We start from the raw sequence: 15,831 nt of genomic DNA, 5'->3' as shown, positions 1-15,831 counted from the left end.
CACCTCCACCCTGTCCTGTTTCACCATCCTAGACCTTTCATTGCAGCCACCTCTCTCTGACACCCAGAGAAGCAGAGGGCATGGTTGGTCACATAATCTATTCCATCTCTACCCTAGGCAGATCCCTATTCCATCCGTATAAGCAAATTTCATAAATCTTTACTACTCTTTTGAAATCCACTCTCCTTCCCACCCATCCCCAGCGTTAAAGATGACCTGCCCTCCTACTGCAGAGTAAAGACAGAGGTCCTCACCTATGAACCACTTCAGCCTCTTCCCAATATGGCCACTGTCCTTTTGATTCTATTTCAGAGGAAGATGCACCCCAGCTTCTTAATCTCACTCTTCTTTCTCATCTTATTCTTGTCTATCTCATACAAGTTCTTGCTCCCATTAAGTATTCCTGCTTCCTCGTAATTTGAATCTCATTATCTCTCCAGTAAAATGTTCAATCCTTGAGGCTATAAGCATGCTTTTATTTAGCCTCATGCTATTTTTTATTCCCCCCATTTTTCTTTTTAAACCAGGCCTCGAAAGACTCCTTTATATTCAATTGTCATGTCTTTACTTCTTGTCTAAGCTTTTTGCAGTCTTTACAAAAAGGAGCACGCTAAGCTCTGTGTGGTTCCGTATTCATTCAACAATTCATATATTTACTGAGCTCCTTCTCTGCAGATACAGAGGGTTGAGCAGAACAAAATAAAACCTTTGTCCTCTTGGAATTAACATTTTAGTAAGGAAAGGCAAGGGAAGCATTTTAGTATTTGTTAGATGTGTCTGTGATACGTGCTAAAGAGAAAAATAAGTCATGATAAGGGAGTTAGAAGGACATTGTTATTTTAAACAGGGTAGTGAAGAAAGTGCTCTCAGATAAATATTTGAGCAGAGACATGAGGGAAGTGAGAAAGCTATCTACATGGATAACTGAGGGAAGAGCATTTCAGACCATGAAACAGCAAGTACTAAGGCCCTGAGGCAGAAACATATCTGCACCCAGGAAGGATAGCAGAAGGGCCTGATGTGCCTGGAGCAGAACAGGGGGAGGAGGGACAGAGCAGATGAGGCCAGAGAGGCAGCTGCAGCCAGAACCGCAGGGCCTGGTAGGCCAATGTAAGAATTCTGATGGGGGCCAACAGAGGAGTTTCAGCAGAGGAATGACCATGTAGTCCAGTAGTCATGTCCAGATGTGAGAGTTGGGCCGTGAAGAAGGCTGAGCACCTAAGAATTGATGCTTTTGAACTGTGGTGTTGGAGAAGACTCTTGAGAGTCCCTTGGACAACGAGATCAAATCAGTCAATCCTAAAGGAAATCAGTCCTGACTATTCATGGGAAGGATGGATGCTGAAGCTGAAGTTCCAATGCTTTGGCCGCCTGGTGTGACAAGCCAGCTCATTAGAAAAGACCCTGAAGCTGGGGAAGATTGAGGACAGGAGGAGAAGGGGGCGACAGAGGATGAAATGGTTGGATGGCATCATCAACTCAATGGACGTGAATTTGAACGAACTCCAGGAGGTGGTAACGGACAGGGAAGCCTGGCGTGCTGCAGGTCATGGGTTCACAAAGAGTTGAACACGATTTAGTGACTGAACAATAACAACAGTGACCTGCTCTCAAAGGAGACACTCTGAGTGACGTACGCAAAAAGACCCAGAAAAGCAGAATGATCACTTAGGACACAGTGAGAATAATCCAGACAGGAGATGATCGTCATCTGGACTGGTGAGGTGTCTGTGGAAGTGGCGAGGAATGATTTTGATTGCTGATATATTTCCAAGAGTTGAGAGGCTGCATAGTGCTGGGACCTACCACCTGCCCCTCAGTGGAGTTTCTCCTCCACGTCCCACCTTTCTTTGCCTTGCTTAGGGCCCAGGAGGCTGATCCATACAAGTTGCGTCATTTCTGACTTCCCTTTGGGTTTGGCTCATGAGAGACTCCTGCAGAAAATCAGAAGGCTGGCTGAGCGTGAGGTCAGATTACAGTTCTCCCAGCTTCCTCCCTGCCACCAGGGGTTGCTGTGAGTGTCCCCCTGAGGCCACACATTGATGGTTACCCTGTCTGGATTCCAGTAAACCTGTCCCCGTCCACCCTTCTTCACACCAGGCAAGTAATGCCGGTTCCTGCTGTCGCTAGCTCAAGGTTCTTGAACTTCACCCACAACTGTATAAATAGTCCCTTTAATAAGCTTTCCTCAAACTCTTGTACTCTTGACTCATACTGGGAACTAGGGTGTTTAATGCAGTAAAAACAGCAGAACATTTTGTTTATCACTGTTATTTACTTGTTTTTCTCTCCAGTAAAATGTTAAATCCTTGAGGACAGAAGCTGTTATGTTCCTGTTTCTAGTCCCGTGACGTGAAGTAGGTAGAGCTTATTACAGCTATATCAATGAGTATTCTATGTAGTGATCCCACCTGAGTCCTTAGGAATTGTCTAAATTATGTTTTATTTGAAAGATGAACCAAAAGTAGGATATGTGTGTGTATGTACCCATCTTAGTGCTCATAAGCTCCACCTTGTTGGATAATTCAATTCCCTGGGGTCAAAAAGACTTTTAAGAAAAAGTTGAGTAAAGCTTTTTGAGTTGAGTAAAGAAAAAACTTTCTTCTTGTTCTTTTTTTTTTAATACAATATGTTCTTGTTGGTTATCCATTTTAAATATAGCAATGTGTACATGACCTTCCCAAACTCCCTAATTATCCCTTTCCCCCCACCCTCGGCAACCATAAGTTCGTTTTCTAAGTCTGTGAGTCTCTTTCTGTATTATAAATAGGTTCATTCATATCATTTCTTTCTAGAGTCCACATATAAGGGATGTCATACGATATCTCTCCTTCTCTGTCGGACTTAACTTCACTCAGTGTGACACTCTCTAGGTCCTTCCACGTTGCTGCAAATGGCATTATTCCACTCTTTGTAACGGCTGAGTGTGTTTGTACCTCGTCGTCTTTATCCGTCCCTCTGTCGATGGACATTTCGGTCGCTTCCATGTCTTAGCTATTGTAAACAGTGCAGCAGTGAACACTGGAGGGCATGTGTCCTTTCGGATCATATTTTTCTCTGGATATATGCCAGGAGTGGGATTGCGGGGTCATATGGTAGCTCTATTTGTAGTTTTTTAAGAAACCTCCATACTGTTCTCCATAGTGGCTGTACCAGTTTACATTCCCACCAACAGTGGAGGAGGGTTCCCTTCTCGCCACACCTTCTCCACCATTTGTTTGTGGACTTTTTGAGCAGCTTTCTTATTCATTGTTCTCATGAAGATATCTAAACATTGGTTTGTTGATTTTACCAATTGTTTCTGAACTGGAAAGTAATAGAATTTGTTCCCACTTTCTTAACATAAATTTTTTTTCCTGTAACTTTAAAGGTGGATTATGATATATTACAGCTGCCTGTTAAGTTACTGACTTTTATTTGCATAACATTTTAATAGCATTTATTTCTATTAGATTTGGTTATATACAATCAAGAGATTATCAGTTTGCATTGTTTTCCTACCAGTTTTTTGGTTTTAGTACTACATTTTGTTATTGATGTTTTCTGTCCATCTAAAGAATATTTTACCTTAACATATTTTTAATTATCATTTTGTGTATTGCTCTTTTCTTTCTTCCCTTTTTTTGACCTTGACGTCATTCTGTTATTTTCTTTGGGCTAGACCTTAAAGAGTAGGCTGAGCAGCCTTGAGGTATAGTTTTAATAAAAGGTTTGCTGAGTAATCATTTGGTGTAAAATCCCAACCAAATCCATTAATAGGAAAAAGAAAGCAGTATCTTTTCAAGGTTAACTTTCTTCATACTTGCTCACATGAATAACACACACTCCCTGCATTCATTTAATTATTAATTCAATTATTGTTAAGGTCCGTATTTCTAATAAGGAAAACAAAAAAATACAGACATTTATGAGAGCAGATTGTCAAAGAATATATTCGTTAAAGATAAATGAGAACCATGGAGTTTTGCTTATATAAAATTGAGCCAATACCACAGGAAAATGACCAGGAATACACTATTAATTGTATAGTTTGTTGTTTTTTAACTAAAAAGAACCTTCTTTCTCTTCTTTTCTCCTTTTTAAATTTTTGGCATTATTTAATATTCTCACAACCTAAATAAATATAGTCTTTTTTTTTTTTTTTTTAGAGTTAAACATTATATACGTGAAAGCACTTATATATTTGGTGGGTTTTAAATGAATTTGAGGAACTTCTCTGATGATCCAGTGGCTAAGACTCTGTGCTGTCAATGCAGGGGGCACAGGTTCTATCCCTGGTCAAGGAACTAGATCCCACACGCTGCAACCAAGAGCTCACGTGGCACAACTAATACCCGGCACAGCCAAAAATTAACAAAAACAAATAAAATGAATTTGAAAACTGGGTAAGTACTTGACTTTACTGAAGTCAAAGTGCTTTTTGAATGTATGGGACTCTAGCAGCTCAAGTCTATTTGAGAACTAGTATTTCAGAGAGTATCACCAAACATTAACTACCCATACTGTTCAACTCTATTGGGTAAATCATGACTATTTGTGGAGTGTTGTTTTTCGTTCTTATCCATTTGGAAGATCACAGCCATAATGAGGGTTGTGAAATAGTAAAATGATGAAAATACAAAATAGTGAAAAAATAACTAACTTAAATCATTTATTTTTCTGAAAGTTTCCTAAAGTTCCTATGGGAGAGACCAGTTAACTTACGCTGCCACTCTCCCAGGAAAGAAGGTGGTAAGGTTTACACTGAAATCCTTGTGCTGAGTGCAAGAGGGAGAGAGAGAGAAATGAAAAGATTGACCTGACAGCAACCTCTTGTTTGAAAATCTGCCTTTTTCAGGCTTCATTGTAGACTATGGCCCTGTGCCCATTTCCCAGCTCAGCCTCTTGCACAACTTACTTATTTTGGCCCTCAGTAAAAGGAGAGGAGTTTGCCGTGTTATTTATTTTTGAACTCTGCCCCATGGAGCACTGGGATTTCTTAGAGTCTCCTCAAGAGTCCTACAGTGAGTAGAATGGAAGGGCCAACAAGAGCAGGGTGTGTGTTTTTTTGTAATTGTTTCACAGTGGTTTTCAATAAAGGCTTGTTTAGTTCAAAAAAACTTGATCACCTCCAGGGTCCCTTCTAGCCTTATTAAAGTGCACTGTTTTGTTTCCAGGTTTTTCCCTTTCATTTCTTTTTGAGAGGATAACCTTGTGAATACAGTTGAAAGGTAAAAGTACTAAATTAATGTTTGATTTGGAAAGGCTAAATGAATGAATTTGTGTGAGAGCCTCACTTTGCTTTTAAAAGAGGGCAGCAAGAGAAAACACATAGGATTTTAACCCTGGAAAAAAATCTCCATACTGGGACAAAAAGCTTGGAATTGGCGGCAGTGAGGGAGTAAAGTAACTCATGAAAAGTGAAAAACTGAAGAGAATATTTAGTCTAACTTTTTTGTTAATTTGAGATGATAATCATAAATCGGTTTCATTGTATTTTAAATGTAGATAATGTGCCATTTTGGAGAAGGAAATGGCACCCCACTCCAGTACTCTTGCCTGGAAAATCCCATGGATGGAGGAGCCTGGTAGGCTGCAGTCCATGGGGTCGCGAAGAGTCGGGCACGACTGAGTGACTTTACTTTCACTTTTCACTTTTATGCACTGGAGAAGGAAATGGCAACCCACTCCAGTGTTCTTGCCTGGAGAATCCCAGGGACGGGAGAGCCTGGTGGGCTGCCGTCTATGGGGTCGCACAGAGTCGGACACGACTGAAGCGACTTAGCAGCAGCAGCAATGTGCTATTTGCTTCGGGCAGTTTTTTAAGCTCTTAAGTGAAGTAAATTGGGCTTCCCAGGTGGCTCAATGGTAAAGTATCTGCCTACAGTGCAGGAGACACAGGAGACACGGGTTCAATCCCTGGGTTGGGAAGATCCCCTAAAGAAGGAAATGGGAACCCACTCCAGTATTCTTTTCTGCGAAATCCCATGAACAGAGGAGCCTGGCGGGCTATAGTCTGTGGGGTCACGAGTCAGATACGACTGAGCAACTGTATACACACACACACACACACACACACACACACAAGGTAAATTACTCTTCATATGTCACAACACATTGTTTCAAAAGTTATTCCTGGCTGTTATTAATTGATTTTTCCAAACAGAAAACTGTTAAAGCTACCTGAGTTACAGTTTCATATTTATAAAATACCCAAAGAAGCATCTGTATTAAAACTAAATAGGTCAATTTTTTAACTAATTATAGAGACCTAATTTTTTTTCTGTCATCTTATTGTGATGAGAATAGGGAAGTAGTGGTTATTCTTGGACCTCACATTCAGCAATTCCTCACATTCCTTTCTGTACATGGGTAAAACTGGATAATAGCACCAATTCGAGAGTCAGGCAGCTGGGATTCAAATTCTGGCTAAATGAACTTGAATACCTCTCTGTGCCACCAGTTCCTTATCATTATATACTTATGTAGTATATTTCATAATGCTATTGTGGGGGATAAGTGAATTAATATATGTGATGCTCTTAGCACAGTCTCTGGCCTATAGTCGGATGACTTTTCGTGTTGGTGAGAAAGCAGAGATTTTAACCCTTAACGAAAATCCAACCTATGTGAGTGATAAAAGAGTCTGTGTACTTAGGGAGGTAGAAAGGAATAAATTTGTGAGAATGAGTTCAAGAAAAATGAATATGGCACCATTCTGTGAGAAGGATTGCTGCAGAGACACAGAGTCTCAGGGACCTTGTAGGATGCTCTAGTCCGGACAAGAGGTAAAAATATCCTGAATTACTCTTAGTCCATTAGTATTGGAGTGGGGTGCCATTGCCTTCTCTGATATTTAAATAATCTTTAATAAAGATTAAATATAGTCATATCATACTATATAGTTTCTATAATAATTAAACAGTTACAGTCCATGGGGTCACTAAGAGTCGGACACAACTGAGCGACTTCACTTTCACTTTTTCACTTTCATGCATTGGAGAAGGAAATGGCAACCCACTCCAGTGTTCTTGCCTGGAGAATCCCAGGGGCAGGAGAGCCTGGTGGGCTGACGTCTATGGGGTCACACAGAGTCGGACACGACTGAAGTGACTTAGCAGCAGCAGCAGTCTTCATAAAGAAGCATGTAATAAGATCTTTTAAAGAATTTTCCTCCGGTTAAGAAAAATATGTCCTATTTTTCATTTAGGTTCCTACATTACACTGTATTAAGCCTAGAGGTTTGTTATCCTTCAATTCTTGTATCCCAGGACAACTGATGTGGTGACGTGAGGAAGTCAGACATAAAACCTGTTGAGAATTAAACCATCGCCTTCTTCATTTAATCCAACATACTATGTATGATATATATGACTCTTCAGAGTCTCAAATAATTCTGGTCCATTATTTCCTAAGTATTTTTATTACTTGCAGGTTCGATGGATGATGTACTGGATTGTCTTTGCCTTGTATACTGTAACTGAAACAGTAGCAGATCAAACAGTCGCTTGGTAAGTTCTAGCATTGAGAAATGTCCATAATGTAGACTCTTATCTGGCGTTCTGTGTTCTTATCCTGCTCTTGCTGTTAACTAAGAGATTTTTTTAAAATAAATGTTTAAAATTTTTGTTTATTTGTCTATGTCATGTCTTAGTTGCAGCGCGTGAGATCTTTGTTGCATCGTGGGGGATCTTTCCTTGTGACACGTGGGCTTAGTTGCTCTGTGGCATGTGGGATCTTAGTTCCCCAAACAGGGATCAAACTCGTGTCCCCTGCATGCAAGGAGGAGTCTTAACCACTGGACCACCAAGGAAATCCATCCCTGACTAAATGAATTTCATCAGTCTACCTAATTATCCATTGCATCATTTCCTTTAGCTGGTTTCCCCACAAGGACATTACCTTCCTTATGGAATCCCCCACATAAAGGCAGTTCATCCTCCTGCCCACATGCCGCTTCCTCCCACCCTTCTCCCACACATGTCCCAGGATCTCGGAACAGAGAAAACTTGGTTGTCATTATCTTTTTTCCACACGCTGATGACTTCACACTATTTTTGCTTTATTAGTATTTCCTAAGCAAACTCCCCTTTTGAAGCCCACAGCTTCTGATTTTAGCACTTCCCTCCCATCCTTAAAATTCTCATCCACAAACATTCGAACTGGATGACATCAAGTCCACATGGCTACCACCCGCTCCCAACACCAGCTCCTATTCCAAACAGCATGAGGCAGAATTGAAACATGTTTCTATCCTCAAGGATCAAACATTTTACTGAGAAGTCATACTTAGTGGAACAACCTGAGTCTCATTGTGCTATATTTCAGGAGTATATTTCCAACTATACCTTGCCATCACTTGGAGAAGTCGTTTTTTCCAAACTCTAAACATTTACTACCTTGCCACTATCTTCAACCACCCTTGCTGCACAAACCCCCAACTTAGATCAGCTCAACCACACTCCTCTTCTCTTCTTTACCCAGGCTACCAACTGAGCTGAAAAGACATCAATCAGTTGCTCATATAGATATCAATTTGAAAGTCACCATTCCTTTTACTTGCTTTTGGTCATTGGCTTCTTCCATTCCCTCCTGTTTCTGTTTCAAATCTTTACTGTTCTCTGCTTTAACTGTCTTTCTGACTTTGTAAGTCTCATCATATTCTCATAGCACACTAGGTCACATTGGATGGCTCAGAAAAAATAGAAGTCATGAGACTTAAATGTTCTTCACAACCAGCCCTTATGTATCAACTTCTCTGTATCTGCATCCATCTTTCTCTTCCTCCTTCTGTCCCACAGTTCATTTATCTGTTACGTTTTGGTAAAGGGGTTTGGAAGGGTTTTTTGTTTGTTTGTTTGTTTTTAAGTGGCAGAACAGATTCTAAACCAAGCTAGGTGTCTTGAAGTTTCCATGTTCTCTCTTTAAATGCATCTCTGTTTTTCCGGTTGCAAATGTACATATATACACTATTAAAAAGTAAATAAGGTAGAAAAAACTTGTCATGAGCAACAGAAGTCCAGAGACTCCTCTGTAGCTGCACTGTGCAGAAACCCTTCATCATCTGTACAGTAGTCGGTCCTCACTGCCCCCTGCCCACCTGTCTCATCAGAAGAGCCCAGATTTTTTATCACGTACCTTAGTAGCGCATAGACCACAGGATGCTTGTTCCCTTGTGCTGTGTTACTTAACTTTTGCTATGGCAACAAACCACCCTAAGCACAATGGGTTAAAAAACAAACATTCATTTCTTGCTCAGGGTACATGAAGACAAATGGTCAGCTGCCAGCCTTGCTGGGCTCAGCTCAGTTTTAAGTGTCTTCTTGTTCATGGACCAAGCCTGAAGAAGCAGATATCCTCACGACAGAAAGCAGAATTTGAAAGCAAGAGGTTGGGGGGTGTTGAAGTGAGGGAGTCAAGTGACATTTAAAGCTTTTCTTTGCATTTAACATATGTTGCACTCACATTCTGTTGCCCAGAGCAGGTCACATGACTAAACCCACGGTCCTTGCTTGAGGAAGTGTAGTCAGCCTATGGGAGAAGATGCTGAAAAACCCCAGTGGGAAGGGGCACGGGTATATAAGCCTAATTTCCAGGTTCCCACAATGGCGATTCCTTTCTCCTCCAAGCGAACGATTTAGGTCTGTCAAGTGCTGCACTTCTGGCCAAATAAAATTGGAGGGGACGTTTTCTGGGAGCTCTAAGAGAAGGAGATGTGCATATGGGGTAACATTGCACACTTGGAGCTTATAAATGCTTAAAAACACACCTAACACTTGGGAGGTATGTCCTGCTATGCCATGGCAGCTAGGCTCTGCAGACAGGGTGGGTGCACCTTACTGTCCTGGTTAGATGCTTTTAATGAACTCTGCCAACAAAGGTCCGTCTAGTCAAGGCTATGGTTTTTCCAGTGGTCATGTATGGATGTGGAAGTTGGACTATAAAGAAAGCTGAGTGCCGAAGAATTGATGCTTTTGAACTGTGGTGTTGAAGAAGACTGTTGGACTGCAAGGAGATCCAACCAGTCCATCCTAAAGTAAATCAGTCCTAAATATTCATTGGAAAGACTGATGCTGAAGCTGAAACTCCAATACTTTGGCCACCTGATGCAAAGAACTAACTCATTTGAAAAGACCCTGATGCTCGGAAAGATTCAAGGCGGGAAGAAAAGGGGAAAACAGAGGATGAGATGATTGGATGGCATCACTGATTCAATGAGCATGAGTTTGAGTGAATTCCGGGAGTTGGTGATGGACAGGGAGGCCTGGCGTGCTGCAGTCCATGGGGTCGCAAAGAGTCGGACGTGACTGAGCAACTGAACTGAACTGAACCTGAACTGAATGACCTCTCTGAACTGCTCCAGTTAGTTTGGCAGCTTGTCTGACTTTGTCTATGGAGAGCAGTCTTGGAACTTCGTTGGCTGTCCAGTGGTTAAGACTCTCCCTTCCAGTGCAAGGGGTGCAGGTTTGATCCCTGGTCTAAGATCCAACATCCGCGGAGAGTGCAGCCAAAAAGTAAACAGTTTTTTTTTTTTAAATGTACATGAATGGAACAACTTTGAACTAGAATCTCTGCGAGGGGATAGGCTGCTCTGATCTATATAATTAGTGAGATTAATTTGTCAGTTCAAACATAGTTGTTTTCCTGATCACAACTTCTTACCTGTGAAAGCGTAACACAGTGACTGAACTTTAAAAAAATTTTGTGTATGATTTCCTCATTGTCTGTAGTTTTATTTTCACCAGCATCCTTTTCAAATATTTTCTTGTCAGGTTCCCCCTCTACTATGAGCTTAAGATTGCTTTTGTCATATGGCTACTCTCTCCTTATACCAGAGGAGCAAGTTTAATATACAGAAAATTCCTTCATCCATTACTTTCTTCAAAGGAAAGGGTAAGATGTATAAATTATTTCCAAAAATCATTTGTTAGAAATGCGTTTCATCATCACATGTTGCATGCTATAAAATGAGTGAAACTATTATATTAGGGGAGAAAGTCCTAGTTTTCAGCTTCTTGACATTCTTTTTAAATAAAATTAATATTCTACAAACTTGATTTTTTTTTCCAGGAAATTGATGATTATATTGTCCAAGCAAAAGAACGAGGCTATGAAACTATGGTAAACTTTGGGCGGCAAGGTTTAAATTTAGCAGCTACTGCTGCCGTCACTGCAGCAGTGAAGGTAATTTTCTATTTACCTTTTTTTTTAATCCTGTGTCAAATTGCCAGTGAACAAAGTAGGGTGGCTTTTTATTTCAGATCATTATAAATTTTGGCACAAATTTACCTTCTGTTTATTTTTTTAATGTTAGAAAACAACAAGTAGACTGTTTTAAAGATATTTTAACACGTCTTCTATAATTGTTAGATATTTTGAACTCTTAATTGATGACAGAATGAGAGATAGTAAATAAAACATACTGGGAAAATGTCATTTTGTCGTAATCTTCCTACTTTATAACCTTAAAATAGTTTTGAGTAAATAACCTTTAGTAAAGATGACCATTCTTTCTTTGTCTTTGGTGTTTTTTTCCCCTCTATCTCTCCATGGCACTATCTTGGTAGGATTTCTGGCTTACTTCTGCACCCATACTTCAACCAATTTGAGGTAACTGATTATTCAAAATAAGGCATGAAAAATTTCTGCTCTTAAAACTTAAGATTTTACTTAGCCAATTACTAATGTCATGTGTTGTGTTTTGCAAGCCAAATTATCAAAGGAATGCCTTATGTGAAAATTCGCATTATGGCTTTTGGATTTCTTTGCATGTAGTAATTAGTGTGGTTGATTTTAAATCCCATGGCATTATTGGTTTTGGTGTGTAGTATGTGGAAAGAAAATAGGTTTCAGCTTCAGAAAGTTCTGAGTGTGACTTTCCAAATAACATCAGCCTTTTACTTAACTTCTGCTTTGGGAGGATGGCAGGGAGGAGAAAATGAGGCAGAGCAGAACTCAAGTCCTGGTCTGCTGCGTAAGAAAGTAGAGGTTTTAAAGTGGTTGCCTGCAGGGGGATGGAGAGAGGGGACCAAAGGTTTCTTGCTTTCTTTGTTATAAAATTTAGCATTATTTAGCATCACAAATCAAGTACAAGTTATTTATTTACACCCCCAAGAAGATGCTTTCTGAATTTTCCATACTTAAAAGCAACATTCAACTGGATTCTGTGGCGAAAAACTAAAAACTAAGTTTCAGCATCAAAAGTTGTTTAGGAATACAGACATTTTATGTGTCTGTATTCCCAATTTTTGATGCTGAAATTTAGTTTTTAGACATTTTAGAGCACTGTTTTAGGAAACATGCTGCTGCTAAGTCACTTCAGTCGTGTCCAACTCTGTGCGACCCCATAAACGGCAGCCCACCAGGCTCCCCCATCCCTGGGATTCTCCAGGGAAGAACACTGGAGTGGGTTGCCATTTCCTTCTCCAATGCATGAAAGTGAAAAGTCAAAGTGAAGTCGCTCAGTCGTGTCCGACTCTTAGCAACCCCCTGGACTGCAGCCCACCAGGCTCCTCCGTCCATGGGATTTTCCAGGCAAGAGTACTGGAGTGGGGTGCCATCGCCTTCTCCGTTAGGAAACATAGACGCACACAAATCTCATTTGCCCGGTTCACTTCAACACTTAAATATGGTTTATAATCCTACCTACTCTGTGAGACTCGTAACTGTTTTGTGGGATATTTATTTTATTTTGACTTACTACTTCCAACCTCTACATGAGGAACCAGAAACCCCAACCGGATTATCTTTCCTCATTCCTTCATTTATTTTTATTTTATACATACTTTGCTGCCACTGGTATTTAACATCCTATATGTTTATTTAAAGATATTTAGTGTATTGACCATCTAGGTTTGTATCTAATGCCTACTGTATGGTAGGTGCTTGGGATGCAGCAATGAACAAAACAGATACAGTCCCTACCCTTTCAGGCCACTACTGTCAAGCTGAATATCTGTATCTACTAACTGAAAATTTTATCTCATATTTGGTTGCTTAGAGCCTACCCCTTGCCCTCCACTATTAAAAAAAGCATTATCTAGTAATTCCCTGGTGGTCCAGTGGTGAGGATTCCGTGCTTTCACTGCAAGGGCCAGGGTTCAGTCCCTGGTCAGGGAACTAAGATCCCAAAGCCTCAGGGTGCAGACAAAAAAAATAAATAAAAGGTAAAATAAGCATTATCTTACTGAAACACCTTTTTGTAGAAAGATTATAAAAGTGATCCCATACCTATATTTCTTTAGCTTCTTTGTGATATATTGCTTGTCTTTATTTATATATTTAACAAATTAAAACCACTTCCCCACTTCAAAGACAAGAAACAGCATAAAAATTATCTAAGTTACCACTGCAAAACAAACCCACTGTAACTTGAATTCACTTTGGATTTCTCTCTTTTCGCTTGTGATCTTGTAATCCTTTTGTTATCAAGTTCACTGTGTATAGTGAACTTGATATGATGAGGCAACCCTCATCATTCTCCCAATGAGCAGAGGAATGTTGGCATCAACCATACTGGATTTTATTCATTAGAGATGGTCATTAAATATGCTGAACACAGCATAATGTTAACACTATTTGCCTCAAGTTTTACTGTGCCTGCTTTAAGGTAGGGGAAATTAGTTTCATCTCTAGAGATGTCAAGGAAAGGCACTGACTGTGATGGAAGAATCACTGAACCAGACATTTCCTACTGAAGAATAAATTGAAACCGAAATAGGAAATAGGTCAAGTTTTTAAGGAGAAACTGCAGGAAAGCTAATAGTAAGACTTGAGAATTATTAAACTTTTTTTTTTTTTTTTTTTTTACAATATATGGTTTGTTAAAAATATCTTTCAGACTAAAAATACTGAACTCTCAGTATGACCTTTAAAGACTGGCAATACCCCCGGCTAGGCTTCCCAAGCTGAACCACCTGAGCATGTTAAAGATGAAACTAGGAATCTAATCAGAACATTTATTACACCGTAAAGCAATTTTCTGAAAATGTTACTCAGCTCTGTGACCTCATTACCCGGCATCTGTTCACAAGGTCAGTGTACAAGTTTATTTTGGCTGAGCAAAGCACAAACATATGAAGGAGCTTCAAGGATTTTGCTGAGGATGTTCAGCGTCCCATAGCTTTCACATGGGAAATGCCGGCGGCTTTTGTACAGACGAGCAACACTCCTGCTGAATGAAGGACAGAGGAAGAAGAGAACTGTTAGTCGTATTAAGCGCCTCTTAGGATTTTCTCTAGCAGCCTTTTCTTGGTGAATTCTTTAGCAGATATTATTTTTTAAAGAAATCAATTATCACAGAAATGAGAGCCTTACAGTTAAAATTTCTGAAATCTTATTGACTGTAAATAACGACAGTTAGGTCAGAAATCCTGACATCTTGCTGTCTGTTTTAATGGCTTTCTGTTTGTGAAAGAATTTGAGGAGATTCAGCTGCTTAGTATCATCTGTATAAAAAAAGAGAGCCCTTCTTTAGACAATGGAGAAGAAAGATCATATTTTTTTTTCTTTGCAATCTAAGCACAATGTTATAATGAAAGTTGAATTCTGTAGCAGTTGAGTTGTCAGCATTTTTTAGCCCTGCTTCTGTCCTAATTAGCCATGAGATTTAGGGCAGTCATCTGCACTGATCTCTCCAAGTATCCATGTTCTTACATATAAAATGAAGGGGTAAAAACTGACTTCTAAAACTCCTACTCGAAAATGACGGTTCTCATCTGGGGGCAATTTTGGTAATGTCTGGAGAGATTTTGGGTTGTCACAGCTGAGGCAGAGGCACTGCTACTGGCATCTTAGGGAGAGGACAAGTATGCTGCTTCCAGAACGGCTTCCCAACACACAAAAAATTAGACCAAAATCGCACTAATGCTGAGGTCGAGAAGCCCTGCTGTGAAAGTATGGTAAGTCAGAAAAGGCTTAAAGGATATGTAAATATGTACGGGTAATTTAGGTGTTAGGTTATAGATCATCCTCTTTTACATTTTTCTCTGTTACAAACATTCTTCAATAAATATATATTGCTTTAATCTTAAAACCATGAAAATATAGTACTCACTTAATGCAAATGCAGTCAGTTCCATTCTTGGCTTGATCAGATTGTGTTAACTATCTATAAGGACAAGGCATTTCCCTAAAAACTGCAGACTACCCTTATTCTCAGTTATAATGTAGTATGTCAAGGATCAATAAGAAATAGAGCTTAATGACTACTCATTATTGAACAGTGTCCTAAAAATTATTCCATAAGGAATTGCTGGTATGCTTATAAGATTACAAAGCATTGCTGATTATATTTTTTAATTCTTAATTTAAAAATTCTGAGGATAGGTTGAAGATTTTATACAAAGGTGATGATAAGCACAGTAAATTCCTCTTGTTTAGCACAGAATACGGCCCTGGTGGCTCAGCGGTAAAGAATCCACCTGCAATACTGGAGACGCGGGTTCAATCCCCGGGTCAGGAAGATCCCCTGGAGTAGGAAATGGCAACCTACTCTAGTATACTTGCTGGGGAATCCCATGGACAGAGGGGAAATCCCATGGACAGAGGGGCCAGCAGGCTATCGTCCATAGGGTTGCAAAAGTCCATGGACACAACTGAATGGCTAAACAACAACATAGTAATATTAGTATAATGTTTAACCAGGAAACAAAATATTTAAACAAAGCAGAATGGTTGGGTATAAAGAGGTTAGAATTAGTCATACATCATGGTCCGTTTTTACAGATGCCATCCATAGACCTGGATACTTGAGTAGACATGCAAATTTTCAGGTATCAGTGAGCTTCTGTGTGGGGCCAGCTGGGAAAGCTGCTTCTTGGCTAAAGCATTCTTTCCAGAGCTTGGACCCAG

General features: G+C 39.9%; 1 protein-coding gene across 2 annotated transcripts in view; it reads left to right on the top strand.

Moving 5' to 3' along the window:
* REEP3 (receptor accessory protein 3) overlaps positions 1 to 15,831 on the top strand; it is a 48,652-nt gene that overhangs the window by 19,776 nt on the left and 13,045 nt on the right. Inside the window, exons 1-4 of one of the 2 annotated variants that reach the window (XM_010857399.1) lie at positions 5,192 to 5,210; positions 7,414 to 7,490; positions 10,752 to 10,872; positions 11,050 to 11,163. In XM_010857399.1, the coding sequence (XP_010855701.1) occupies positions 7,423 to 7,490; positions 10,752 to 10,872; positions 11,050 to 11,163 (303 nt within the window). In that variant the 5' untranslated portion in view covers positions 5,192 to 5,210; positions 7,414 to 7,422. Of the gene's footprint in view, positions 1 to 5,191; positions 5,211 to 7,413; positions 7,491 to 10,751; positions 10,873 to 11,049; positions 11,164 to 15,831 lie in introns of those variants that run through there. The other variant, XM_010857398.1, reaches the window with a different exon arrangement.

Source organism: Bison bison, unplaced genomic scaffold, assembly GCF_000754665.1.
Source record: "Bison bison bison isolate TAMUID 2011002044 unplaced genomic scaffold, Bison_UMD1.0 scf7180017864380, whole genome shotgun sequence".
Classification (NCBI taxonomy): domain Eukaryota; kingdom Metazoa; phylum Chordata; class Mammalia; order Artiodactyla; family Bovidae; genus Bison; species Bison bison.
This window is presented reverse-complemented; position numbering and strand designations above follow the sequence as displayed.